The following is a 25,303-nucleotide window of genomic DNA, read 5'->3' on the forward strand; positions in this document are numbered from 1 at the left end:
TGTTTGATGCAATTGGCATCTCATTGTTGGATTGAGCTGAATGTGCTACCATAATTACCCATTTGGAAAGAATAATATTAATGTATTGATATGATCGAAGAGCATGCCCTGGGTATCAATCTTAGACTTGCGACGCTTATAACAACCCGAAAAACAATCAACCGTGCCAGACGGACAAACTTCATCATCAATATCGTCTTCCGTAGCCCCACGCACCTCTACCACGTCGCGAACCATAAGGATACGATTGCTGGCGCACCCAGTAAGGATGATATGTTGAACAATCTATGCCCAAACCCGTCAGTATCAGCCTACACGAAGGCAGCAAACAAATAAAAGTGAGAATCACAGGGTTGGTCTCATACCACGAATGCCAGACAGGCCAATCTGGTTAGCCACATTGACGTAGCCATCGGAATCTACACTGGCCCCTTTGACCAGTTCGTCAAGGTTCAAGTAAGCAGCATCTGCTTGCCAAGGAGAACGGCTACGTGAAAGTGTCAGCTATGCCTTTTACTCTTACCCTCGATGTGGAACATACCAATAGACGCATCTCACTCCTTGAGCTTGCTGAGTTGCGGCCCATTTCTGGAAACAAGTCTTGTGTATATTGTTTCCGCATGCTGCTCGGCACCAGACTATCTCTTCCTTGTCGGGTTCAAACTCCATGAAGCAGATCGGGCAGTCTCCTTCAACAGGCTTCCTGTTCCCATCTTTGTTCTCTTCAGCGTTGGACTGCTCGCGGCTGATGGGAGAGCCGTTGTACATCTCTCGAAGTTCCTATGGCATAACCCTTAGCAATGCACCCCCATTTGTTCACCACCCTGCAAACTTACCGACGACAAGAATGCTAACTGATACTGAAGATGCTGGGGCGCTCTAAGGGCCTTGACTAGAACTTCACAGGACAAAATAATCAGCAACTCGGACATTGCAGGAACATCGAGCAGAGAGACGAGTGTGCGGGGTAGTCTGTCAAAGCAAGGGACTCGACGTACCATAACAGATATGTTTGCATTGATTCCCTTTTCGAGCATCCGGACAGCTGCAGGTTGGCACCTTCCCTATCGTTGTCTTGTAGATGTTGCCAGTGGTGCCGACGATGTCGAAAGAGATCTCGGGCGCACCGTCGACTTCTGTGACAGCATGTCCGACAACAAACATCCTGTAGAAGGATACACATTAGCTTTCTAGACTATCCGAAGATGGGTACCGATCATACCGCTGGGATAGCGCACGCGCCGCTCTATCAAGGTATGAACTGGGAGGGTGGCTGCGGAATCTTCTTAGTCGGCGTTCAGGAGCTGGTTCATCATATGATGCTGGTGCTCGAGCTCTTTTTTTAGGCGGGCTAGGAGTTTCGCCAGTCAGATCGACCACCTCGACAGAATCTTTGGTATGAACATTTGGAGCTGATCGACGCGACTTCTTTGATGATGTGCTTGGTGTGACATTCTGATCATTCGCTTTTCGCTTTCTGGACGACGTGGGGGTGCTTGCCACAGCTCTTGAGCGTGTAGCCCGAGCGTCTGTCGGTGTGGAGGCGCTCGCATGCTGCTGACGAGAGGGGGTCGTACGTGTCACTCCCATCCTAAACCTAGAAGCTATTCTAGGCCAGAGGCTTGACAGAGTGAGAAAGGAGACGTAGCAAGACAAAGAACAGTCGCGGTGGCGGCTTCCGTAGTATGGAGTAAACGACCCCTAATCGATAAGCAATCAGATCAGATCATGACATAATCAGGCTAGTCCCAAAAGGAAATGACAGATCTGGGAGAAGCCGTGATCTATGACCTGCCTAGCATCAATATCTACTGAATATGCCCCATTGACGATCCTAGGGATGTTTCGGATGTCTCCATTTGCCTGATGGGAGTAAGAAATTGGAGCTATCAACTCAAGTCTGACCAGGGATGATCCAATAGTTCGTGAATACCGATGCGGAGGTTTGCTCGGTTTGCCCCATTTGGCTTGTTTGCCTGAAGCTAGTGCGGCGCTGATAACGACGGAATGACGCCGCGTCTGGCTCTGGTTCAACTCGCAATCACATCCCTCCATGGCACGCCCTCGCGCTCACTCGGGCGCTGATGCCCCTAAAGAGCCACATGCAGTCTCTCTCAAAGGTACGCTTTGCCGGACACCCTTATACTGCGGTACCTTGGCTGATCTTGTCCAGTATTGCGGTAAGCACCGAACATCATCCGACGGCTCCGCTCGTTCCTGACCGTGCAAGGCTATCGCGACCTTCCTTATCCTATCAGTATCCCCTCCCGGCGGCAGACACGAAGATCTCAAGCAAAGCATCACTCAGCTATCCCGCCGATAATGTTGACGACCAGTTCATCCTCACTCCCAATGTACGAAGACCGTCCAGGATGAAGTTGTGATCTTACTGACTGTCCGACAAGTTAACCCTACCGCCGGCTTTTGGGTCTGCATATGTGGGCGAGACATTTGCATGCACCCTCAGCGCGAACAATGAATTACCGGATGAGGAGACGTCGCGCGTCGTCACATCGGTTCGTATAGTTGCAGAGATGCAAACACCATCGCAGGTAGCGGCGTTAGACCTAGAACCGGCCGAAGACACGGCTTCGAAGGACGGGGTCCAGAAGGGCCATTCGCTACAGAAAATAGTACGGTTTGATCTCAAGGAGGAAGGGAATCACATCCTGGCGGTTAGCGTCAGCTACACGGAGACATTGATTGGGTCGGACGCGCAAGCAGCCAGCGGGCGCGTGAGAACTTTCCGCAAGCTCTATCAGTTCGTGGCACAGCCCTGTTTGAGTGTGCGAACCAAGTCTTCAGAGCTGGCGCCCCTGGAAGTCGAGAACAAGACACTTGGACCATATGGCAAGACCCGGCTGCTCCGGTTTGCTCTGGAAGCACAACTAGAGAATGTAGGCGATGGTCCTGTTGTGGTCAAGGTTCGTTCGAACACAAATCATAGCCAAAGTGCAGACACCTCCTGGGCGACATGCTAATCTTGACAGCAAACGAGGCTCAATCCGAAACCGCCATTCAAGGCCGTATCTCTCAATTGGGATCTACAAGGACCGGATCAAGCGGATCCGCGGCCACCGACTCTACATCCGCGGGATGTCTTGCAGGTTGCATTCCTTGTCGAGCAAGAAGAAGGCCAACAGGAAGGGCTGGAGACCCTGCAGAAGGACATGAAACGCGACGGACGCGCAGTGCTGGGCCAGCTGTCGATTGAGTGGAGAGGCGCGATGGGCGACAAAGGATTCCTAACGACGGGTAATTTGATGACGCGAAGACGGGCATGAGACAGACCAATCGGACGTAATATTTCCTGCTTACTGTCTCTCTGCTGTGTACCTGAACTGCAGCGGGCTTTTTCCTTGGCCTTTGGCCCCCTTGTGTAACAACAACACACACACATTCCAGACACTGCAGCCAGCGCAGATCCCGAAGAACCCCCAACTCTCTCTGTCTGTCTGTGTGTGTGGCAGTCTGAAGACTCACAAGCTCACCGGTGATTTTCCTCAACCAATCACCGACTCCACGGAGGCATGCATCAGCGCTGAAGATGAATGGATGAGACGGGAGCCAAGCGGATGTTGCACGGATGCGAACCTTCTCAGGGCAGCCAATCCCAATCCCCTAGCTTACGACACTTTGCGTGGTGGTTACACACGTTTAAACGGGGACAAAGAAAGCAACGAGACTAGCTACCAACGGCACATCATATGTTCGGGGGCTTATCTAGTACTAGTATAGGTAGGGCGTACAGAAGAAACAAAACCAAAAGAAGGTACCTTCCGACGGCGCCGCCCCCGTTAACGCCGACGGAAGCTTGGCCGTAACTCAGCCCATTCCATTTCTTTTCTATCTATAGATAGGTTCGTTTCTAACGAGGAAGGAGTCGTTGGATTATATCCCTCTATTTATTAATGGATGGATGAGCCACCAACAACCAGCCATGTGCTATTTGTGCAACACAGTCAGCACCGTAGTTGATCGTCAATCAGCCAACCCATCCAACCTCCTGTAACTCATCAAAAACTAGCTAAAACTACAGTAGGAAGAACTTGATCCTGAACCTAAAGATAACATGAGATTCTCCCCGGGCCAGGGGGGCCGAGACCTTACGTACCCATCCTTCCCATCCAACCGTCCCCACGGACCACCGGTCGGGGGGGAGGAAAAAGGGAAAGTCTACTCAGGTCTAGATAGGCCTAGGTGAACCTAAATTTACCTCAACTTGAAAACTATCAACCGTTGTGTCCACTCACTGCCCTGAAAATAAATAGAATCATAGAATAAAATAGAACCAGGCTGTTACTAACTAAGCTGAGTGGCAGGTTCACGGTTGGTTTGTTCGGCATTTGGGATGTTCTAGCCCGCAGACAAGAATAATACTCGACTGGACTGACTAGTACGGAGTTGGTTTGGGTTTTTCTTTCCTGGCCTTGCATGGATGGGATGCCGAATTGAACGAAGGGAAGAAAGAAAGAAAGAAATTAAGATTGAGAATTACTTGGTTATTGACAATGGCATTCATTCATTCGTTCGTTCATTAAACAGGGTTAAGTTATATTTAGTCTAAGATGTCTTATATTGTTGACTCACTGGAGTGTTTTCCTCATCTCCTGACAGTTCGTATCTGTATCTAGGACATGTCTCGAAACTCAGAGACATCATTGCTATAATAAGGGATATCCGGATACTTTATCCATTACCAATTATACAACATGATAGGCAGTATCGTTGAGTGGGTGAAGAGCAGATCTCGCTCACAGGTCCAGAACATGCGCCTATACCTGCTGTATACTACTACTATACGGTGTGCTTTGCTGCAGGTGCTGTGGGCGCTGTTCCCGTCCCAGCCAACTCAACTCACCACCGACTGGAATCCCCCCCCCCCCCCTTTCTTCAACTTTTTTTTTTCAGTTATCTATCAATTAATTATCTACTCTATCTGCAGAATAGCTTAATAGATAAAACAATGTTACTTTATCCCTCCAATTTCACTATGTAAAAAGTATTATGTAACTACAAGTTCGAAACAGTCTAGTCACCGCCCCTCCGGCCCTGTCAGAGGGCACGTCAGTCGAATGTCCACAGCGGGACGGTCCTAGATAGTAAGTATTATTGATAATAAATTAAGGTGGTTTTTAGTATGTAAGTAGTATTTTATCTAGATTTCTATCTATGGGTCCGTAGAAGAGGGTAGAATAGTCCAGGGAAAAGTTTAATAAATAGAAATGCGGAAAAGAGAAATTTCATGCAGTCGTCAATACTCTGTATTGTAGTAAGTAGTGTAGATAGTCTCCAGTATGTAAGTAGTAGATCGATCGGAATATCACCGACTTTTTTTTCTTTCTTGCTTTGGAGTCTACAAGGCAGGCGACGTATGGTTGAAGAAGGAAATGAAATAGAATAGGAAGGAAGAAAAACTTGAAGCAACCAACCAACTAACTAACTACTGTAAAATGCTTGGCTGGTTTGGGCTTGGTTTGTTTGGTCTGCTGCATCAATCATGCGGGTAAGCAAGTCCGGGGAAGTAGGGCTATGCAAGGAACCATTATTGGAACTTTCTCTTTGGTTTCTTTTTCTTTCTTTCTTCTCTTTCCTACTTTCCTTCTGAAGTGAAGATGGGCTGGGAAGGCTGAGATTGCTGCCCATATGTGGCTTAAGATGTATGCATGTATGATGAAAACCTACACATCGATTGCTGCAGGGGTTCGTCTACTTACTGTACTAGCCACCTGTTTTATGATTTTCTTTTTGCCTTTGGTGGTGGTGGTGGTGGTGGGTACATACTTTAGTGTTTGGTGGCGGCCTGAGAGGAATGAGCGAGTGGTGGCTTGTTTTCCCTACGTAGATAGTAGTTAGTCTACAGCACTTGTTTAGATAATATGCATGAGATGTTCTTCTTACGCTGAGCCCTATAAGCCGGAGTTAAGGGGTACTGGTTGGATTAAGTTTAAAATGGTGAAACTGGTTCATCAATCGCCGGTGTCTTATCTATTCTGTGACGGGGTGATGTTACTCCATTAGGTATGGTGCGTGAGTTTGAGAACGAATCCATGTGTCGACAATATAAGGATAGTGCTCATCGTAATAGGTTTTGATTAGAATTCATCATTTCTTGCTCAAAATTAATACCTGGTCTCGTCTCGGAGTGTCGACCGGCGAAATAGATTTTGGCACCGGATTATCGTCATTGCTTCGGCTCCACATGGATCATCAACGCAACCCCGGGCCATTTCTACTTGGAGTTCTCGGGTGATCGGGTGTAAAATTCCAAAGGATCGACCTCCTTTTTTATTTTTTTCTGTCTGAGGTAAATACGAGAAAATCTGCATCCAGAATCGTGCTGAAAATATTGTACCCACAAGATCAGTGAATTATCTTGTTAACAGAAACTGGGTTTGGTATGCACTTCGGTCCTTTGCAATTTATTCCCACAATACGGAAGTGAGAACCTCGGCTGTCTTGGTCCAGAGATTGTCGCAGCTTTTTCCCCCTTTCAGGAACCGCCCTCCAGTTTCAGCTCCAACATTTCTGGATCCATGGGATTCCAGGCTGCGATGCTGGTCCTCCAATCATCGTCTGTCATGGCGATCTCCGAACTCTGGTTGGCACTTACCTACCTATTCAGGAACTCCGATGTTGCTACCTTTAGTTTCCGTAGTACTTCCTTCGCTCCCCCAGGCACAGCTGGCAGGAGGCTGGCTGTGTGCGTGTGCGTATGGGTTTAGCCTTCGATTCACTGCATGGTCGAGCTTGTCGGTCGGATACACACGATGGGAGAAGCAATAACCTACTGTGTGTCCACTGAATGTATAATAGTAATAATAATAATCATAATAGTGGCCTCGAAATCCCGCATTTTCTTCGGAGCTGCTCCACATGGTCTCTCTCCTCTCAGCCCCAAAACTTTCAACCCTCGGCGGCCGTAACGATAAGAGAAGACGTAATGGTCTGTGTTTTCCATGGTTATCCCGAACGGTAGTTCTCTTGCAGAGATCCAACGAGGGCCATTCAGGAGCAAAGAGTCGCCGGTGAGCCAAGCCATTTGTGCGCGACGGGCTCCACTGAGGGCCCAGCGATTGATATGCTGCCGTACCTGTCCCTCACAGATGCGATGCGATGCAAGTCCCTCTGTGCTCCGGATGCCTAGCTGTACTCAGTGAGTTATGTACATACCATTGAGGAGTTATACCGAGTACCACAGTAGTCCTTGGTAGGAGGAGGCAGAGGCAGCTACACCCAAGCATTGGTCCGTCCTATCAGCTACCTTGCTTTTCTTTTCCTGTCCTGACCAGGCAGGCAAGCGGATCCAGAGATCCTCGTAACACAGCTGATGCCGGGAGTTGCTGCATGGCTGTGGATGGTGGTTGGCGGGACGCACCCAACCATGCACACTTGCAGTAGTTCATGGTCGCGCCCGGGACTTGGGGGGTGGAAAGGTTGTTGGTACCTGGGAACTGCGTCTGCCTACTAAATAGTAGGTGAGCGGCATTAGTACTCCGTTGTAGCAGGAGGATGTTCCACCGATTTGTTGTATTCCGGCTCCAATCTGGGCAGAGCTGCACGTTTATTTGTTATTTTCTTTTCTCTGGCTGCACATTGCTTTTGCCCTGCCTGTTTCTATCGCCTCTCCCTTTTCCGTCCATTTTCTTTGTTTGACATGAACCACATGTAGTTGATATTCCAACCATTTGGTGGGCTTTCTTTTCCTAACTTTTTTTATTTTTTTGTTTTCCCTTCTCAAATAGATGTGGAATATCCGGTCGACTCGTGGAGCATACTTCACTAGGTAAAAAGGAGGAAATTCAAGGAAGTGACTGAAGTGACTGAAGTGGTTGTAGTGCGTGTGCGCAGGAGAGCGGAGGGAACGGAGTAGACAGACAGTGTAGTAGTAGTAATAGTAGCAGTCGGACAGTAGCAGATCACCGTGAAGGGGAAGAGGAGGGAGGGAGGAGGGGGAAACACACGGGGGGTGCCGGGGCTGGATTGGACTTTTGGCAGCCGTTTCGCTTTCCCCCCCTTCCCAATGTCTACGCAACCATCCGTCTGCGTGGTGAGTCTAGTTCAAAAATAAAAAGTACATTATAAAATATTAAGGCAGAAGAAATTCACGACCATTGAAGTCAAGCAAGAATTAAGAAAAAAAAATAATTATCAGAAGTAAAAAAAAAAATAAAGAAGGTTAGGAGTCTTTCTTTAAAAATTAAGGAACCATAACTTAACTTTCTTCCCATTCCTACACAAAGAGACACCTGTCAAAGCATTCCTCCTTTTCCAGTTTGTCTCTCTTTTCCCTTTCCCTCTTGGCCCCCTCACCTGTCTCTCTCTCTCTTTCTCGCTCTCGCTCTTCTCCCTCCTCCGCTAACCGACACTCCTTTTTTTCTTGTCAATGCGTAGATCAACCTTTCAGATCGTCTCCTCTCTTCAGCATCTGCCTTCCTGCAATTCGTCCTTCTATTCCCCTCTTTGCATCTGCACCGACGCTTGAGAACCCCAGCCATCCTGCCGTTCGCGTTCGCGACAGCGTCGCATTTCTAGACTTATGTGTTCTAGTTGCTAATACTACTACTGTCTTCACCACCCGCCCGTGTTCTGCAACCCCCCTCCACCCCCCTAATTACTGAAAATTCTCCCCCTCCCTACTGTTGATGTTCCTGGGAACTTCAGAACATCTAGGAATTGCATTTACTCCATGCTGTGACGAACTCGACGAATTGTGACGATTGATGAGTACAACCCTGCGATCTCTCAGCGACGATTCGACGAGATGCCTTTCTCCTCCTCCTCCTCTTCCTCCTCTTCCCCGCCCGAAGCGTCCACCACCCCGCTCGCCGACTACTTCTGGATCGCTGGTGTGGATGGAACAGAGGTCTTGGAAACCTATCGCAGATTAGGGGATGAATACCGTGCCAACAATGCCACTTCTCCGGGCCCCGCCGTTACAGATACCATCGAGGAAGATGCCGATGCCGAGGAGGATTCTCATCTGGACAGTCTCTCCCGTCCCATTTCCATGGCCGGGAACCGGACCTCCTTCCAGCGCTTCTCCATGCGCTCGGTCGATCCCGAACCCAACGAGAATGGCACCCACAGCAACCGCAGTAGTATGACAATTAAGGGTGCCCCTTCTCCTCGGGGCTCCTCCTTCCTTGAAGACTTCGACTTTGACAAAGCGCTGTTCAAGTTCGCGTCGGAGAGGGAGTCATTTCTGTCGGATCTCAATGTCAGCGCGGGCGCAATCACCCCCTCGACTCGTCCCAGGTCCAGATTACGCACCCAGAAGATCGTCTCCGAGGAGACCCCACAGCCTGCGGGCCTGCTCCGGTCTAGTATAGGTAGTGTGCGGCGACACATGGCATTCCGCGATATGAACAGTATGAAGCGGCAACCCTCGATTGCTCGTCAAGGTGAGTAGAGATCCTGGTGGGATGAATGAAGGGGGAGGCCAACATAAGGGGATTCAGAGTATAGATGGCTAATGGTGGGCATTCACAGCATCCATCCGTACCTCGCGACGTCTGAGTAATTACAACTCGGTGATACCTGTTCCGCAACCGCTCGAAATCTCTCCCACTATGCACCCCCTAAAGCGGAGGTTCGAGCCCGTCCTTCTCGACCGGTATCCGACCAAAGGCATGTCCGACGAACTGAAGCTGCGAGGGAATTTCCCGGATTATGTGCCCATGTTTGCTTTTCCGAACGATATCAACATTGTTTCGTCGGATCAAAGGCCGCGATCCACCTGGCACGGCTTCGTCATGACCACTGATAACGGCTCACGCCTGCACGCCATCTGTCTCATCATCTGGATCCCACTCAACCAGCGAGCGGCCGAAGAACTGGAGAAGCGTTGCGAGGAGTGGCGGAAGGACAACATGACCGATGAAGAGAGGGAGCTGGCGGCGAGTCTTGGTGAGAGGCTGGCAAGTGAGCGAGCTAAACTCTCTAGGCTTCTCGCTCAGCTACCCACGGTGCCTTCAGGGTCAGAGTCACGAGAGCAACTGGAAGATGAGATCAGTGCGGTGGAAGAGAAGATCACTTTAATGACGGACCTCTTGCGTCCAGTCCGTCACGGTGCAGCATCGAAGATCGAGGGTTTGACCGATGGGGATACTGGATTTTGGATCCCCCGTGCCTACGGTATCCTAGGCCGAGAGGAAAACATGACCAGCTTCTGGAAGGAATGGCTGAAGGCTGTCGTTGTTCCAATGACGGACGGCAGCCTCCAGAGGATCCCCCCAAGCTCTCCACGTATGGGCATCTGGCAACCCCTCGAGCGATATGTGATGAACTTGTGTACAGAGGCGTTCAGTCCCAACTCGTCCAAGACTCAAGTGGAGCTTGCAGTGCGCGAGTTGCGTCTTTTTGCTCGCAAGGAGGCTGCCAATGAGCTTCCGGGCTCTCGGAACACCGACCTCTATGCGCTATTCCGGGCCCTGTCGTTACAGAACATCATGATCTTGTTCGAGTACGCTCTTACGGAGTCGCGTATTATTCTCTTGTCATCCCACACATCGATGCTGTACCTGGCGACCAAGGCCATCGTTGACCTGTTGTTCCCGCTGCAGTGGGCCGGTGTTCTTATCCCTATCCTGCCCGCACGACTCATCCAGGCTCTGGAAGCCCCTTGTCCCTACATTGTAGGTATTGAGCGTCGGTATGAAAAGGTCGAGCTGCCATCAGATGATTTTGTGTTGGTCGATTTGGATGCCGACCTTATCGAAAGCACTGTTCAACCAACGCCGCTCCCCCGTCATCAGCGCAGAAAGCTGCTTTCTTTACTCCAGCTAGCTGCTCCTCATCACAGTCGGTGTGGGGTACCCACTGGGCCACCGGCATATGCTGTGGAAACATACCCCTTTGATGCATTCATGTCGGAGAACTCCTCTATTTTCTCGTCCAAGGCCCAATCGACCCAGTTGGCGAAATACGTCAGTCTCAACTCGAGCGCTTTCGGAGCCACTTCTGTAACTCCGAATACCCAGCCCCCACTCATCTTTAACGCCTATCTGCATGCTCGCTATGAGCAGGCTGCTTCAAGGGGGTATTCGTCCAAGGGCCTAGACCGGCCGGGAACTGGCTCGACGCATAAGACCGGCTCCCCGCCCTCTCCCAGGGACATCTCACCCACATCCGGCCATTTCCCGTCGGTCTCCGGCTCCCGTGCTGATTCCGGTACGACGTTGCAGGCATCGCTGCGCGAGAAACGTTCGGGCCACTTTGATGCAGCATCTCGGCGTAGCTCGTCATTCGGGATGGACATGCGTACTGGTGTTCCACGCCGGCCCAGTGCTCCCTTCCTCGGCCACGCGCCCAATCTATCCGTTACTACATTGAACACCGACTATAACCCGGGTTCCACATATGCACCTTCGGTGTATGCACAGTCCACAGTCGCTGCGTCGACGATAGTCCCCCAGGCTTCCGCGCAGCCCATTCACAACGCAGAAGGTACCTGCTGGGTGGAGGGGCATTGCTTGCAAGTACAGCCGTGGGATGACAAAGCCACCTGTGCAATTTGTGATGACCAGGCGGAAGAAAACATGTACAAGTGTACCGCCTGTAAGACAGTGGTGCACAACCGATGCGCCCTCCAGATATGCATTGTGTGTCCGGCCGCCTTCCATCCTGAGCAAGTTCGCGCTGCGTTTGTTCGATGCTTTGCCAGCTTGTTTTACACATACAAGACGTTTCTTCAGCCCGCCACGGGTGACAAGAAGAAAGCCGGGTTGACATATAACTTCAACATGGAAGCCTTCATGAAGAGCCTGCCCGGAGAGCATGCGGAATATATTGCTGTCCTGCAACAAACCCAAGGTAAGTCACGGCCGCTAACGACCTGAGGGTTGCAAATCGTTGACGTTCACTAGGCTTTAACGAGTTTATCAGCGAACGGGAGAGAGCGAATCCCAAGTCTCGAGACCCTCGGATGGCCCTCTTTGATGAGATCATCCTGTCTAAGCGCAATCGGGGCCGATCCTCTATTTTCTCCGGTCGTAGTATGACGGACTTCCTCTCTGACACGTCAAACCACCTCTGGAGAACCGCGAGCGCCACATCCTTTGGAGGGGGTAGTAGGAGCCAGAACAGCATGTCCGGGGACTACAGCCGGCTAGTCTCACGAGGTTTGTGGCCCGGTATTTCCCTCTTTGTGTCTCGAGCTAACCAAGGCATCGAATGACAGCACCGGCGAAGCTTGATAATAGTCTGATGAAGGAACCCCGCATGATCCATGGGGCGCCTCGGGTTTCGAAGACGGCAAATACTGCACGCAGAAAGCCGCTTCCCAAGCTCATGAACGGGCTTGCCATATCACCCCCATAAAGGAGGGGAGATCACATTGGTGGAGTGCACATTCCGAAAGATCACTATTGGATATGGCACGGCCCCGTGTGACACCAAACCGCCACGTATCTCATGTCGTATCTCTTGGTCCGGACCTATTGCTATTGCATGCGAGTAGAGACAATGTGGATACGTGCGGTGGGTTACCATTACCGCATCTCACTTACGAGTGGCCCGCGACCGTGTTTGAAACACTCGTCGCACCGTGCCTCAGATCCCGGCGCAACATGACCCCTGAATTGCAGCATTTGGTCTGCAAGCCAGGCTTAATGCTTACTAAAAATCAAACGTCTGACTGAGGGTCATGGATCGAAGGCCTCGGGTGATCTATAGCTTCACGTGAAGGGGGCCTAGTCAACCGCTCATCTTGAAGCAGGATCGCCCGGGAATCATTGGATACCATGACGGACCTCAGTTTGCGACGAGCATAATAATGATTGTCTGGCATGCCAGTCACCCGGCTTTGCAGTCGCCAGAGTACATACATCCTATGCATCCATGTACACATAACTACCACATACCTCCCCCATACATATGTTGCACTGAACCCATTTGCCTGAACATGAACGAGCATCCACCGATGCTGGAACAGGTATGCATTTCTTACCTGGTGTCATTATTCGAACTTCTTTGTTGTTTTCATTTCGAAGAGCATGTTGGTTTTTGTTTCTTTCCAATACCCCCTTTTGATTGGCTGGTATTTCTTTTTAATCTATTCGAGTGCCTTTCTGGACTATTGGTGGATTCAGCCGTCATGTTACATAAGGATTCTTCTGCACCAATTGATCACTTGCCACCTGTGGTACACCGATATGCATTGAAGTATTGATGAAGTACTTTGTAGAGCCGGGCATCGGCCCTGGCTGTAAGGCTGATTGTCCTGGCCAGCTGGCCGGAACATCCGGGGAGTTAGGTCAGCTATGATGCAGCAGGGAGGGTGGAGATGGCGGCCGGTTTTAATGAACGATGCAACGTCAATTGGCCTACGGGGTACGACGCCGGGCTACTCCCCTGCCAGGGAGTTGCGGCAGTGGGCATGTCCGAACCAACAAGAAGAGGTGTAGATAACGCTATGGGAGGGGTTTTTTCCTCGTATCATGGGAGCTTGAGGGGCGCTGGCTGGTGAGACGGATCATCCTGATAGACGCAACCGTGTCCAATAGATGGAGATGCTGGGATGCTTGGATGCTGCCTGGATCTGGGGGTGAGGGAACCGATCGACAGCGAGTGAGATATCGTTGGTTCGATGTAAATGGGGGGTGTACGGAGTAGATGGACTGTTGTCGAAGTTAATCTAGAATCTTGTCTACCAGACAGACCCTGCACAGGAATTTGAGAAATGAGGATGGAAGAGGACTTACAGTAAGTATCTACTTTACTCCCGTAGTAATACAATGGAGTAGAGTCGCATTGTCTGTCGGAAGAATAGCAAACCATCAGGTGAGCTCTTGAGGCTGGGGAAGCCGGGAGAGGATGAAGTCCCGCCCGTGATTGGCGGAGAAATGGCCTCCGCCCCCCCGGTAGGCGGAGTTGGGATTCCGGGGAAATTCCTCGATTCTTTTCTCCATCGCCAATGATCCATGCCTTCTCGACGACTAGTCTCCAGCTCCAATTCTCCAAGTCTCTGCTCCCTACCGCTCTCTCCCTCATCTTGATCTGCTCCCTTTATCGGCTGAATCCCTTCTCGTCTCGTCCCGAGCAGATGTCGTTCCTTCTCTCAAGATCCTCTCTTCCTTGTCTCTTGCTTCCCCCCTCTCCCACGCTGTCTTGAATCTCTGTGTTGATCGGCGTGAAGCCCCCCTAAACCATCTGCTGCATTTTGACTCCGACATTCCGGCTATTAAACGCTAAACCCCGACGCCTGCCTGTCTTTCCGCCGGCTCTCCGTTCTTAGTAGTACTTGACTCTTCCTCCTTGTCTTGCTGGGCTTGGGGTTGTTTGTCGGTGTACTCGGCTCTGGTGCAGATATCACTTTCCCGAGTTTGGTTGGGGTTCCATCAATGCCACATACAGTACATACATACTACATTTATATCCGATCTTGACTTACTACTGCTGTTTCTGCTTCTACTACCATATACTACTTTACGAACCGCTGTTGATCTTTGTTCCGTGATCTCTTCCTCCGCGATCGACGGGAGAGTCAACGTGACGTATCTTTTTTCTTTCGACATCTAACGGTCGCATTCAAGTATGAGAACGAGCAGTATACTGCGTATGCAATGAGATGATGCAGACAGCCCTTCATCAGCCCATGGGGATGACACTCTTGGCTGATGCCGCTACTTCGTCCCTCACGGCTCTCAAAGGCTCTACCACATCTTCTGCTTTAACTTCGTTAACCGTGCCTCCGGAGCCTGCACGGACGGTCGTCACAGTCTACACTCCGGGGCAGGAGGCCATCGTTCAACTGGTCGCGGATATCCTCGGCAAGCCATGGACCACCGAAACCTCGCTGTCTACGTTTGGCCGGGGCAGCAATGCTGTCGTCGTGGGGTTTCTCGCCACGGAAGATTCCATTCCAAGCTTACAAGTGGATGACCAGACGGCCTGTGTTCTGGTCAACACGCATTGTGTCGACGATGGATCGTTTCCGGATGACGCACTCACCGAGCGCTGCCATTATGAGTTCCTGTACTCTTTGCGCAGTCCTTTCTTTCGCCGCGACCTGACGCGCTTCTTGTCGCTGATCCTGGGCCAGACTCGGCCGCATGAGGACCTGAAGACCAAGAACCGGACCAACTTCATCTCCACGACGTTTCCGGATGTGCATGCGGCCCTGCCAAACCTCGACATTCTCTCTGTGGGGTCGGATGCTGTTGAAATCCGCGTGGATCTGCTGGTCGATCCTGAACCACCCCAGGGGGCTGAGACATCCGTGCCGAGCCTTCGCTACGTAGGGCAGCAATTGATGTTGCTTCGGCAGCATACGGAGTTGCCCATTATTTTCACCACCCGGTGCACCAAGGAGAACGGCAAGTTTCCGATGGATGACCCGATGCTTTTCTACAAATATCTCCGGCGGGCGATTCAGTGGGGAGTGGAGTACATTGATGTGGAGCTGTGGTTGCCCGAAGACATCCGGAGACGGCTGTCAGAGGTCAAAGGAAATAGCATCATCATGTCTGCGTTCCACGACTTCTCGGGGGCGTGGAAGTGGACGTCGCCAGAGGCACCCCGGATCTTTGCGGAAAGCGCCAAGTACGCGGACATTGTCAAGATGATCGCCATGGTGACTACGATCGAGGCCAACTACGAACTGGAGTACTTCCGATCGACGATCAAGGGGACCTACGGGCCCTACCCACTCCTCTCAGCGGTCAACATGGGTCAACTGGGGCAGCTTTCGCGTGCGCTCAACACGGTGTTTTCGCCCATCACGCATCCGCTACTGCCGATGATTGCCGCGCCCGGCCAGCTGACCGCCGCCGAGATCAACGAGGCCCTCCACATCATGGGACAGCTTCCCAAGCGGGATTTGTACGCCATTGGATCCTTCCGATCCACGCCGCAATCGATGTTCATGGAGAAATGCTTCAATGAGCTCAGTCTGCCGCACACGCTGACCTCGATCGACCGGGGTCCCTCGGGCTCGATCGAGCGGGTGATCACGCAGCCGAGCTTTGGGGGAGCCTCCGTTCACCCGCCAATCACCAGTGGCACGAGCAGTATCCCAGCCATCAGCGAAGCAGCGCAAGCGATCGGGCTGGTGGATACTATCGTGGCGATGCGGGGCTCTGGGCGGCCACAGCAGGCACCATCGCCGCAACAGCAGTTGATGGGGGAGAATGCGACGTGGAAGGGAATTCGGGCGACGTTGACACGGGACTATGTGCCGTCGGCGTACCGGGGACGAGCAGCCATCATCTTAGCGGGGAGCGAGAGCGAAGCATCGGCGACGATCTTTGCGTTGCGCAGTCTGGGAGTGGGCGCGATCCACACGGTCGGGTTTCGGGCGCGCGGCCCGCTGGCGGAGGGACTGGAGCCGTTTACGTCGATCCAATCGGTGAAGATGGTGGAGCAGCCGTTTGTGATGGTGTCGGCGCTGCCCCCAGAGAAGTCACTGCTGGTGCAGCCGTTGCTGCGGCACTACCGGACGAGTGGACGCACGTCGCCGCCGTCGACTCGGGGGAAAGTGTACCTGGACTTGACGCGGGGAGAGCGCACGGGGGATCCCGTGGGGGTTGCAGTGCGAGCAGGCTGGACGGCGTATGGGATTGAAGATGTCGATGCATGGACGACGGTGGAGACGCTGCGACTGCTGGTGGGACAGAATGTACCGTTTGATTTTGTACGTATGGCATCGGGACGGGTGTTTTAGGATTTTTCTTATATAGTATAGAATTGAAGCCGTATGATGAAATAAATGAACTGTATCCACTCTTGGGTAGTGGTTTGCTGCTGCTGCTGCTGCTGCTGCTGCTGCTGCTTTACAACTAATGGTGTGATGAAGGCAGTGTGATGATCCAACAGACGATGGATATTAAAAGCAATCACGGCAACTGGAAATAAATTAAATACTAGCAGTGCCGGGCCGGGGCATATGCCGGCTGAAGAATAGCTTCTCTTGCTAGACTGGAATAGTCTGCAGGGTGATAGATTGCGATCGACGGTTTCTCACGAGATGTTCATCTGTTCACCATATGTTCTGGCACTATTCTGGATAGTGACAGTTTTGTTTGTAAAACTGCTGGATTGCGGACGAGAATCCGTGCTGGAAGCGGGAAAATCCCGAGGATATTTAACCGACAGAGTTGGGGTGTTGCTTTCATGCATGAATTTAACATTCAGCCAACCCAAGTCCCTCACTAATAATATCACTAGTTGACCAACCCTCAACTGATTCAGTTACGACGACTACTGACTGGCACTCTTTACTAACTGCAACTAAATGAACCCCCCGCATTCGCACTGTCTAACCACATCCATCTTAGTCCACCGGCTTCTCCACGTTTGCTTTTGGTTTTAAATCCGGGGTCACTTCGCTTTTCTCTTTTCCCTCACTTTTCTCTCTCTCCCTCTTCCTCTTCGGCTTCTGCTTCTATTCTCTCTGCACTTCATCCTCTATTCGCTTCCCACATCCACACCCCCCAACAACGCCAGCTACACCAGCTACACCAACTCCATCCTCTCCATCCTCTCCATCCCTCCTATGCACAGGCAATGCCATGTCCCGCCCCCAGGTCAGCATCGACCGTCTCACTCCCCGTCGCGTCCATGCCGAACCCCGCGAATCAATGAACTGCAAGTCTTGCAGAAAACGAAAGGTAACCATAACTATTATATTTCGTGAGATCATCTACGATTTGATCTGACACATGAGTGCCAGATCAAATGTAATCGGTTACGTCCCAGCTGTGAGGCCTGCAAGGTCTTCCAGTGTCCATGCATCTATGGTCTGGTCCCTCTTGTCTGCCACTCCAACCCCGAACTTTTACTCATTCTGCTAGACGCCGTTCCCAAAAAGCGGGGACCCAAAACCGATGTCCTGGAGGCCCTGTTGAAGCGTGTCGACGGGCTGGAAAAACGCCTCCAGGAAGACTCGCCGATTTCCCCTACCTCGGCTACTTCTCCCGTCAAATCCATGGACCAGCAACTGCTGCCATCCGCCTCGACGCCATTCCAGTTCCCCCCGGCGCCTCATGGCTTTCCCCCTCCCCCGCAATCGCAGCCGCCGCCGCAGCAACACCGGCTGCCGGATGCCATGTTGGACACCTATTTTGCTCGCCTACATGGGAAGCCCTATTGGATTCTGGACGAAACGGCGACCCGTCAACGACATCAGCATGGACAATTGCCGGTGCATTTGTCTATGGCCATTTATGCCCTAACTCTGAGGTATTAATGTTCCATCGCCTGCAAGAATCTGGCTGATCTTGTAGATATACGACGCCGAATCCACCGCAAGGGAGCCTGGAGTATGCTCGTCAGGCAAGACGGCTGGTCGATATTGACAACCCGTCTATCGAAGGGACCCAGTCTCTGCTATTGCTCTGCCATACCTTTTTCGCCTATGGGTGTGGCAAAACAGCCTATATGGTATTAGGTATGTGCGACGCCAACTGACGCAGACTGGTACTGACTGCTCAGCCAATGCGGTGTCCATGACCCTGGCGTTGGACTTGTATCGAGAAGCACCCGCAGCGCTGCCCGCGGCAGAACGCGAGATGCGACGGCGTCTATTCTGGACCGTCTACGTGATGGATCGCTTTCTCACCTGTGGCTCCAAGCGACCGTGTCTTATTGCCGACCATTCCATCGTCCTGCGTCTTCCGGGCAGCGGGTCTGAAACGGGCGAATGGTTTAATCCGGTCGGCCCTAATATCCACTACTCCCCGGATCGTCGCAAAGGCCCTGGTGGCCCGGCCCTGTTGGTCGACATTACGCGCATTTTGGGCGTCACGCATCGCTACCTCGCCGCAGGAGGCGTCAAAGGCGACTCACACTTTCCCTGGCACGCCCTCTCCAATCTGTCCAAGATCCGCCAGGAACTCGACCTCTGGGCCGCCGGCACACAGGATTTGTTTGCATCGATCGAGACGCTGTTCGGCCATCCAGAGAGCACGCTGCTGCTCCTGAGCAAGCTTATCTACCACCTCGTGCACTGTCTGCTCTATCGGCCCTTCCTCCCCATCGACCTGGTCGAGCTGCGCGGCACGGGACAGCATCAGTCGTGGCAGATCGAGGCAACGACGCTCTGCTTTTCGCATGCCAACGCCATCGCCGAGCTGGTGGAGCTGGCCCGACACGCGCCACGCATCGAGTGGCCCGCCCTGGTGGCATACTGCGTGTGCACGGCTGGCACCGTACACGTACACGGAGTCCATTACCACGGGCGCGAGGGCGAAGTGTTTGCGTCGAGTGCAGACTTTCTCGCACGCGAGATGCACCAGCTGTCGTGGCTGCGGCAGTACTGGGCGGGGGTGCAGCACCAGCGGGAGATGCTGCAAAGTATTTCAGCGTGCCATGCCGAGCTGGTACGGACAATGGCGGCGCGACCGGTGCGGTTTGCCCCGGTGTTCCACCTCGAGGACTTCCTGGACCGGTATCCGGGGCTGGCCGTGGATGGGGCGCATTTGCGCTTAGTGGACGGAGACGAACCGTAAGCCACCACCTATCCATTCAACTTAACGATACTAATTTGTGTAGGTTACCACTGGACCGACCCGATTTCAACAGACTCATGTACCCTCCCGCATCGACTCTACCCTCCCAAGGCCGAGGATCCATCAGCTTCCAGCCATCGCCGACATGGCCACAACCCGAGCTCGCTCTACCCGAAAGCAGTCTAGGCTTCTCACCAGGGGTGAGCAACTCCCCTGCACCATTCCTCTCCGACCCTTTCACCGCACCAACACCGCCCGCACAGCCCCAGTACGCGACGTTTCCGTTTGAAGCCACGCCGGGCGGACCGGCACTGACGCCGGACGCCCCGTCACAAGGCAGCTCCAGCGCCACCGCAACAGGCACAGCTGCAGGAGCAGCAACAGGAACGGGCGAAGGAGAAAAAGACCCGTTTCTGAGTCTGCTGGAGCAGCTGGCAGAAAACGAGCATTCGCAGGGCGGACCCAGCGAGCTGGACTTTTTCCTGGGCGAGGGGCTAGATATGGTGATGCCCGAGGTGGAGGTGGAGAATCCTTGAGAAGCGGAATATACGAGCCATAATCTAAGGCTTAGGGATAAGTGAATAGTGGAGCGATGATACCCTGTACATTATAATCGATACCAGCATAGTATATACGTGAAAGTAGCATATGATGGTATATATAGTTAGGCCACGAAATGATCACATGACATGACATCATGACAACCCTCCATCTAACTTTTAAACATATACACGGTTCACATGATACATAAACATCTCCACCTGAAACAGACATAATCACAATGTCCTCCCTACTACCATAGAGTGTATGGTAGCGAGAGAGAGAGAAAGAGAGAGAAAAGGAATGGACCATAAGATCGACACCCTCGCCACCCTCCACAACTGGACCCAAGGCACCCCATCCCTCTACCCTTTCACGGGCATCATCCAACTCTGTCTGGCGGAGGAGATCTCCGTTGCCACGGCAGTAGAAGAAATAAGTGCATTTATTAACGGAAAGGGAGAAGGAATAGGTATACTCCTATCCTATCATATCATATTACATATATCATATACACCGTGATGCTAATAAAATACATACAGATGAATGCGTCCACGACCTATGGGCAAGTATTCTACACACGGGGAGATGTTTACCCTCCACAAACATCATCTCAGTTAATGCTGATACCACCACCACCACCACCATCCCCAACGGCAATGGCAGCAACGCAAAGAAAGAAACCATCGACACCGACATCTCAACCCACCAAACACCCACCCCGCCACAAAAGAAACTAATCGCCTTGATGCACGCGATCAAAACTATGCCCGATGTGCATGTGCATATCCGTACGCGTGCGCAGTCAAGGTACTCTTGGTCTTCTTCTTCGCAGATGTATTCTGCAAATAGGGATAGATATTCTTTCTACAGTAATACCAATGAGAATATTACTGAGAAGAATGAGAATGAACCTACAAATGAAGAGAACAATGGAAAGGAAGATGAAGGAGAATCCACCGAAGAAGAAGAACTCTACCACTCGTCTTTGGGTGTATATCTCGATGGGACGGTGGGTGGATCGCCTTATCTTCGCCATTTACATGATTCGGTGTCTACACCGGCTCCTTCTACACCAGCTCCTCCCCTACCTACTCCTGTATCTTCAGAACCAAAGAAGAACACCAACGAACCCAATCCCCAACCTCATGAAAAGAATCGACCCAAACCACCCAAACTCCCCTCCTCAGCATCTGACACTACCATCCGGCCTACGAAAACCAAGTCTCTAGTATGGGCCTATCTACCGCAATTCAAAGACGTGGTGGAGTCTATATTCCATGATTGTGGGAAAACACTTGGTGCCGACATTACTCCTTTCCCACATATACAACCTTATCATCAACCTCCTCTTCAAAAAATACATCCAAAGGATCAACAGGTCCTCTACCAAGCATGGATCAACTTCATCACCTTCCTCGCATTCCTCGCCAGGGAAGGAGTATTGCGGTCTCCTGATGATCTCAATTCAGGGTATGAGTATGGGTTCGATGAGTTTAATTGGGGATTCAATGATAATAATAATCACAATAATGAAGAGGATGGAGTCGGGTCATGGATCGACGATCTGGCGATTTCTTGTCTTCGGGTACTTAACAACAACAACAACAACAATCCCCAACATCAGAATCATCAAGATGAGAGTCGAGATCAAGACCACAATATCCTGCAAAGAAATACCCAAATCCTCACAGCAACGACCCTCGCCCTCCTCTACGGCGAACATCTCTGGCGGAGACGGGGCGATCGGTCCCCTCCCTCACCTCCTACCCATCAACAACAACAACAACAACAACAACAAGAGAAAATACAAGAAAAAGAAAAGAAAGAAGAAGAGAAGGAAAACTACATCGTAGCAGGCCTGACTCTCGACGAATTCGAATCAGGGTCTGTATCAGCGTCTACATCCACCTCTGCAGCTAATTCTCCGCCTTTGGCTTCATCACCACAGCCACAGAATACTGAGGATGTGAGTGAGGAGGGTACGGGGAGGTTCATTACGAGGAAGATGTGGGAATCGTGGATTCGGAGGTTCAATGAGCTTGCTGGGGATTTGGGGATGGAGATGGGGTTGTGGGATGAGACGAGGGAGGGGGCGTGGTTGGCGGGGGAGGAGTTGAGGAGGGTTTGTTCTGTTCATCATGATCATGATCATAATAGTAGTCATGGGAATGATAAGTAGTGATGGTTGCATTGATAGGGGGTATATGTATATAGCGTATGTCGGAGGAGTGTATATAATCATGAGGAGATGTCTGCAGTAATAGTATAGATCACATCTATTAACATTAATGTAATGTAGATATGAACAAGAATGTATGTATTCAATGCTGTACTGTACTGTATGTATGTATGTATGCTCTAGCATTTAAGTGGGTGGGTGGTTATGAAAACTTCACTCCCTTGCTCGGATCCCACTGCCCCCCAAATCGTATCCCCATCTCCGGTGACCAGATCCCCGGCGTCATCGGTGGCCGCGCATTCGCCCGTGTAGGCTGCGGTGCCGTCATGGGCTCTGGTCTGGGTGCTGCCTGCGGTGCTGCATTGTACGCTGGCTGCTGAATCTGCGCCGGAGGAGCATTATAAGATGGCTGCGGCTGAGGCTGAGGCTGCGGCTGCGGTTGCAGCTGTGGCTGCCGCGAGATATTCAGCGACGCCATGGCGGCAGCACTCGAAATGTCCCTATCTCAGTTAGTTAACCCGAACTCTAGCATCAGTCGTGTAGCTTACCCCTCTAGCTGGCTGGCCTCCATTCGCCGCTTATGCACAAACGCCTTGCTGTCGTCGCGGAACCGGCCAACAATCTTGGCCAGATCGTTGTAGAACTTTCGTCCCACTTCAATGTTCGACAGGATCTCCTTGTACTTCAGATACCCGTTCTCCAGCTCCTGCAATGCCCGCTCGCGCTCCTTGGTCGATGCGTCGCCGGTATGTGCCCGTGTAAACGCCCGGTTGGCTTCCTGCACCCGTGTCGCGATCTCGTCTTGGTCTTGCTGCTCCCGAGTGACCATGTCCAGGTCTGTGTCATACAAATGCAGCTGCTCCTCGAAGAGATCCTCGAACTGGCTGGCTTGGATCGCCTGCATGGGGAACTCGCGCTCCAACCGTGCCGTCTCTTTAATGAGTGCTTGGCCTACTTCTGTTAGCTCATCCTACTACATTTGCAAGTCACTTACTGATATCGTCTGCCCGCGCCTTGTCCTTCAGTGCCTGTGCTTGCCGTTTCCGCCGGCTTTCCAGACGGCTCACCTCGCTCATACATCCCCGCAGTCGGCTGACCTCGCGCTCGACCTCTGGCGGCAAAGCAGCCCACCGGCTACTAGGGACGTACATCTCCAGATCACGGTTCGTGCCTGTCAACACCCGGAACACTGCCGCGGAGTCTTTCAGCTTCTGCTCAACCAGGTTATCACTGCTCTGGGCCGACGTAAAGTATCCCTCGATTTCGCGCGACGTCGTGTACAACTTTGGCGCAGCCTCCTCTGACGAAGCCCGAGACCAGCGATCGGTTCCGTATTTTCGGCGCGAAGCATCGTCCTCGGCTTTTTCAGCGGCCAGAAGCTCCACGCCCTCGTTGTATACAGCCCTGTCGTTGGCCTTGACCTTCGCTGTGTCCTCGAGCGACTTCCGCAGCCGGTTCAGTCCGTCCTGTTGGCGCATCTCCTCTGCGTGCGATACAAGCGTCGGCGGAAGTCCAAGCGGCTTCTCCAGAGCCTGCAGCGAGCCTGGAAGATTCAAAGACGACAATAGACTAACCGGTTAGCCCTGCCTAGCATTAGAATGGGTCAACTTACTCCCTAAGCTTATCCGTCATATTCTCCAGTTCCCCAATAATGTTCTCATTGATGAGTCGATCCCTACGGTCCGAGTAGATGCTAGCGGCAATGTGCACAGCATATGGCACCAGCTTAGAGAACAGCGGCTGCCCCAGAGGCCCGTTCTCGCCCAGCATGGAAATAGCATCGGTCACCTGGGACGGCGCCTTCGCAGCAACCATGGATGCCCGGTCAATGAGCTTGAGCTCCGACTTGGGCGGCACCGGATTGAGGTAAATGATATCATTATCCTTCTCAGCACGCTTCAAGTCCTCAGTCACCCTTGTCTTCAGCCCCTGGAGATCACCCAGCACAGTCCGGTTAATCCAGCGCGACTCCTTCAACGCTTCATTGACGCACGCCTCGCTGTCCCTCAGACGAGCGACCTCCTCGCCGTATTTGCGCTTTTCCAAGCAATCCAGAGACTGCCGGTACTGCGCAGCAGCAGCGAAGTGATGATGCTTAGCCGTCATGTGGTGAATCCACTCAGGACTAATAGCATTCGACTTGACTGCATGATCTCCGGCCTCTGCATAAAAGTCCGAGACCTTGGCCGCCAACCGAGCAATCGACGCGTCCTTCAGCCCGTCCTTGACAGCCTTCTGCCAGAAACATTCCTGAGCCTGCGCCAAAAGCAGCTGCTCCAAACTCTGCAGCGTCATATCATCCATATCCTCAGGAGGCGACGTCCGCAAATCGGGAAGGATATCCGATCGCAGGTGAGTCAGAACCCCAGCCGCCTGGCAGAAGTAATTGCATGCCTGCTTGAGGCCGTCCGATGTCGTGCGGTTCACGGAGAATGCCAGCTGCGAGTACAGCGCGGCCAGGTTAAAGATGACGTTCGCGAGCTCGAACCGGATATTATTCTGCGAAACTGAGACCGGTCAGCCACCATCACCTCCCAATCCCTGATTAATATCACCTACTCGGTCGAGACGTGTTGAATCCAAACGCAGGATACCATGGAAACTCCACCCCAACCTGCACACGTTAGCCTTATCCCTCTGCATCATTCGATCTACTCACATCCACCGGGAATTTCCCACCCAGCCATTTCAGCTGCGCCGCATAGGTGACCAGCCGACTGACTCCGCTCACATGAGGCTCCTGGACATTGATCGCTTCGTTTCGCAGTCGCTCGATGATCAACAGATCCTCGGCGAACATGTCCGGGCGTTGGTCATATTTGGAGGAGATGTATTGCGTGATGGCATTCGACAGCGAGACGGAGTGCGACCGCCGAAACGGGACCTGGAGGATATTACTGGAGAGAGTTAGCAGAATTCATCATCTAGATTATAGCAGCAGCACGTACGACGCCATCGTGTCAGTCGAGAGAGCATAGACATGCAGCCAGATCTCCGGAAGTTTTGTTGACGGAAAAGCCCAACCCCACCCGGGCAACGCATGACGTTGTGGGTGCCTGAGGCAGAAAGTACGTTACACTCCGAGTTGGTAGCAGTTGCCACAATACACTATGTATTTACGCCTCTACTGCAG

The 25,303-nt window shown here is 52.1% G+C and overlaps 7 protein-coding genes across 7 annotated transcripts; 4 read left to right on the forward strand and 3 right to left on the reverse strand.

Moving 5' to 3' along the window:
* Positions 1-76: 76 nt before the first annotated feature.
* BDQ94DRAFT_142346 (RING finger protein) lies at positions 77-1,873 on the reverse strand. Its single transcript, XM_026766021.1, has 7 exons — positions 1,796-1,873; positions 1,223-1,701; positions 999-1,165; positions 837-898; positions 542-780; positions 366-487; positions 77-285 (listed from the first exon to the last, which is right to left on the reverse strand). Exons 2-7 carry the CDS (start codon positions 1,588-1,590, stop codon positions 188-190), a joined length of 1,056 nt encoding a protein of 351 aa, XP_026627256.1. The 5' UTR covers positions 1,591-1,701; positions 1,796-1,873; the 3' UTR covers positions 77-187.
* Positions 1,874-2,036: 163 nt separating this feature from the next.
* On the forward strand, positions 2,037-3,883 carry BDQ94DRAFT_142351 (trafficking protein particle complex subunit 13). The gene is made up of 5 exons (XM_026766022.1): positions 2,037-2,120; positions 2,174-2,180; positions 2,231-2,354; positions 2,406-2,924; positions 2,991-3,883. Exons 1-5 carry the CDS (start codon positions 2,054-2,056, stop codon positions 3,282-3,284), a joined length of 1,011 nt encoding a protein of 336 aa, XP_026627257.1. The 5' UTR covers positions 2,037-2,053; the 3' UTR covers positions 3,285-3,883.
* Positions 3,884-6,008: 2,125 nt separating this feature from the next.
* Positions 6,009-7,129, reverse strand: BDQ94DRAFT_142352 (uncharacterized protein; the record flags this gene model as incomplete). Its single annotated transcript, XM_026766023.1, has 2 exons — positions 6,100-7,129; positions 6,009-6,026 (listed from the first exon to the last, which is right to left on the reverse strand). A coding segment is annotated over exon 1 (257 nt), but the record flags the coding sequence as incomplete, so codon positions are not given.
* Positions 7,130-8,764: 1,635 nt separating this feature from the next.
* BDQ94DRAFT_178202 (dDENN domain protein) lies at positions 8,765-13,304 on the forward strand (the record flags this gene model as incomplete). The annotated part of the gene is made up of 4 exons (XM_026773076.1): positions 8,765-9,404; positions 9,493-11,814; positions 11,868-12,122; positions 12,214-13,304. 4 exons carry the CDS (start codon positions 8,765-8,767, stop codon positions 12,639-12,641), a joined length of 3,645 nt encoding a protein of 1,214 aa, XP_026627259.1. The 3' UTR covers positions 12,642-13,304.
* A 1,268-nt stretch (positions 13,305-14,572) lies between these two features.
* On the forward strand, positions 14,573-19,984 carry BDQ94DRAFT_159096 (uncharacterized protein; the record flags this gene model as incomplete). The annotated part of the gene is made up of 6 exons (XM_026769035.1): positions 14,573-16,637; positions 17,455-17,609; positions 17,714-18,180; positions 18,225-18,388; positions 18,433-19,444; positions 19,522-19,984. The coding sequence occupies 6 exons, from the start codon at positions 14,573-14,575 to the stop codon at positions 19,982-19,984; spliced, it is 4,326 nt and encodes a 1,441-aa protein (XP_026627260.1).
* Positions 19,985-20,291: 307 nt separating this feature from the next.
* On the forward strand, positions 20,292-22,170 carry BDQ94DRAFT_169754 (uncharacterized protein; the record flags this gene model as incomplete). The annotated part of the gene is made up of 2 exons (XM_026771353.1): positions 20,292-20,460; positions 20,531-22,170. The coding sequence occupies 2 exons, from the start codon at positions 20,292-20,294 to the stop codon at positions 22,168-22,170; spliced, it is 1,809 nt and encodes a 602-aa protein (XP_026627261.1).
* A 63-nt stretch (positions 22,171-22,233) lies between these two features.
* BDQ94DRAFT_142365 (putative pH signal transduction protein PalA) lies at positions 22,234-25,163 on the reverse strand. The gene is made up of 7 exons (XM_026766024.1): positions 25,119-25,163; positions 24,830-25,067; positions 24,730-24,784; positions 23,783-24,677; positions 23,165-23,739; positions 22,719-23,121; positions 22,234-22,670 (listed from the first exon to the last, which is right to left on the reverse strand). Exons 1-7 carry the CDS (start codon positions 25,124-25,126, stop codon positions 22,373-22,375), a joined length of 2,472 nt encoding a protein of 823 aa, XP_026627262.1. The 5' UTR covers positions 25,127-25,163; the 3' UTR covers positions 22,234-22,372.
* Positions 25,164-25,303: the final 140 nt, after the last annotated feature.

This window comes from Aspergillus welwitschiae, assembly GCF_003344945.1.
Source record: "Aspergillus welwitschiae strain CBS 139.54b unplaced genomic scaffold BDQ94scaffold_13, whole genome shotgun sequence".
NCBI lineage: Eukaryota > Fungi > Ascomycota > Eurotiomycetes > Eurotiales > Aspergillaceae > Aspergillus > Aspergillus welwitschiae.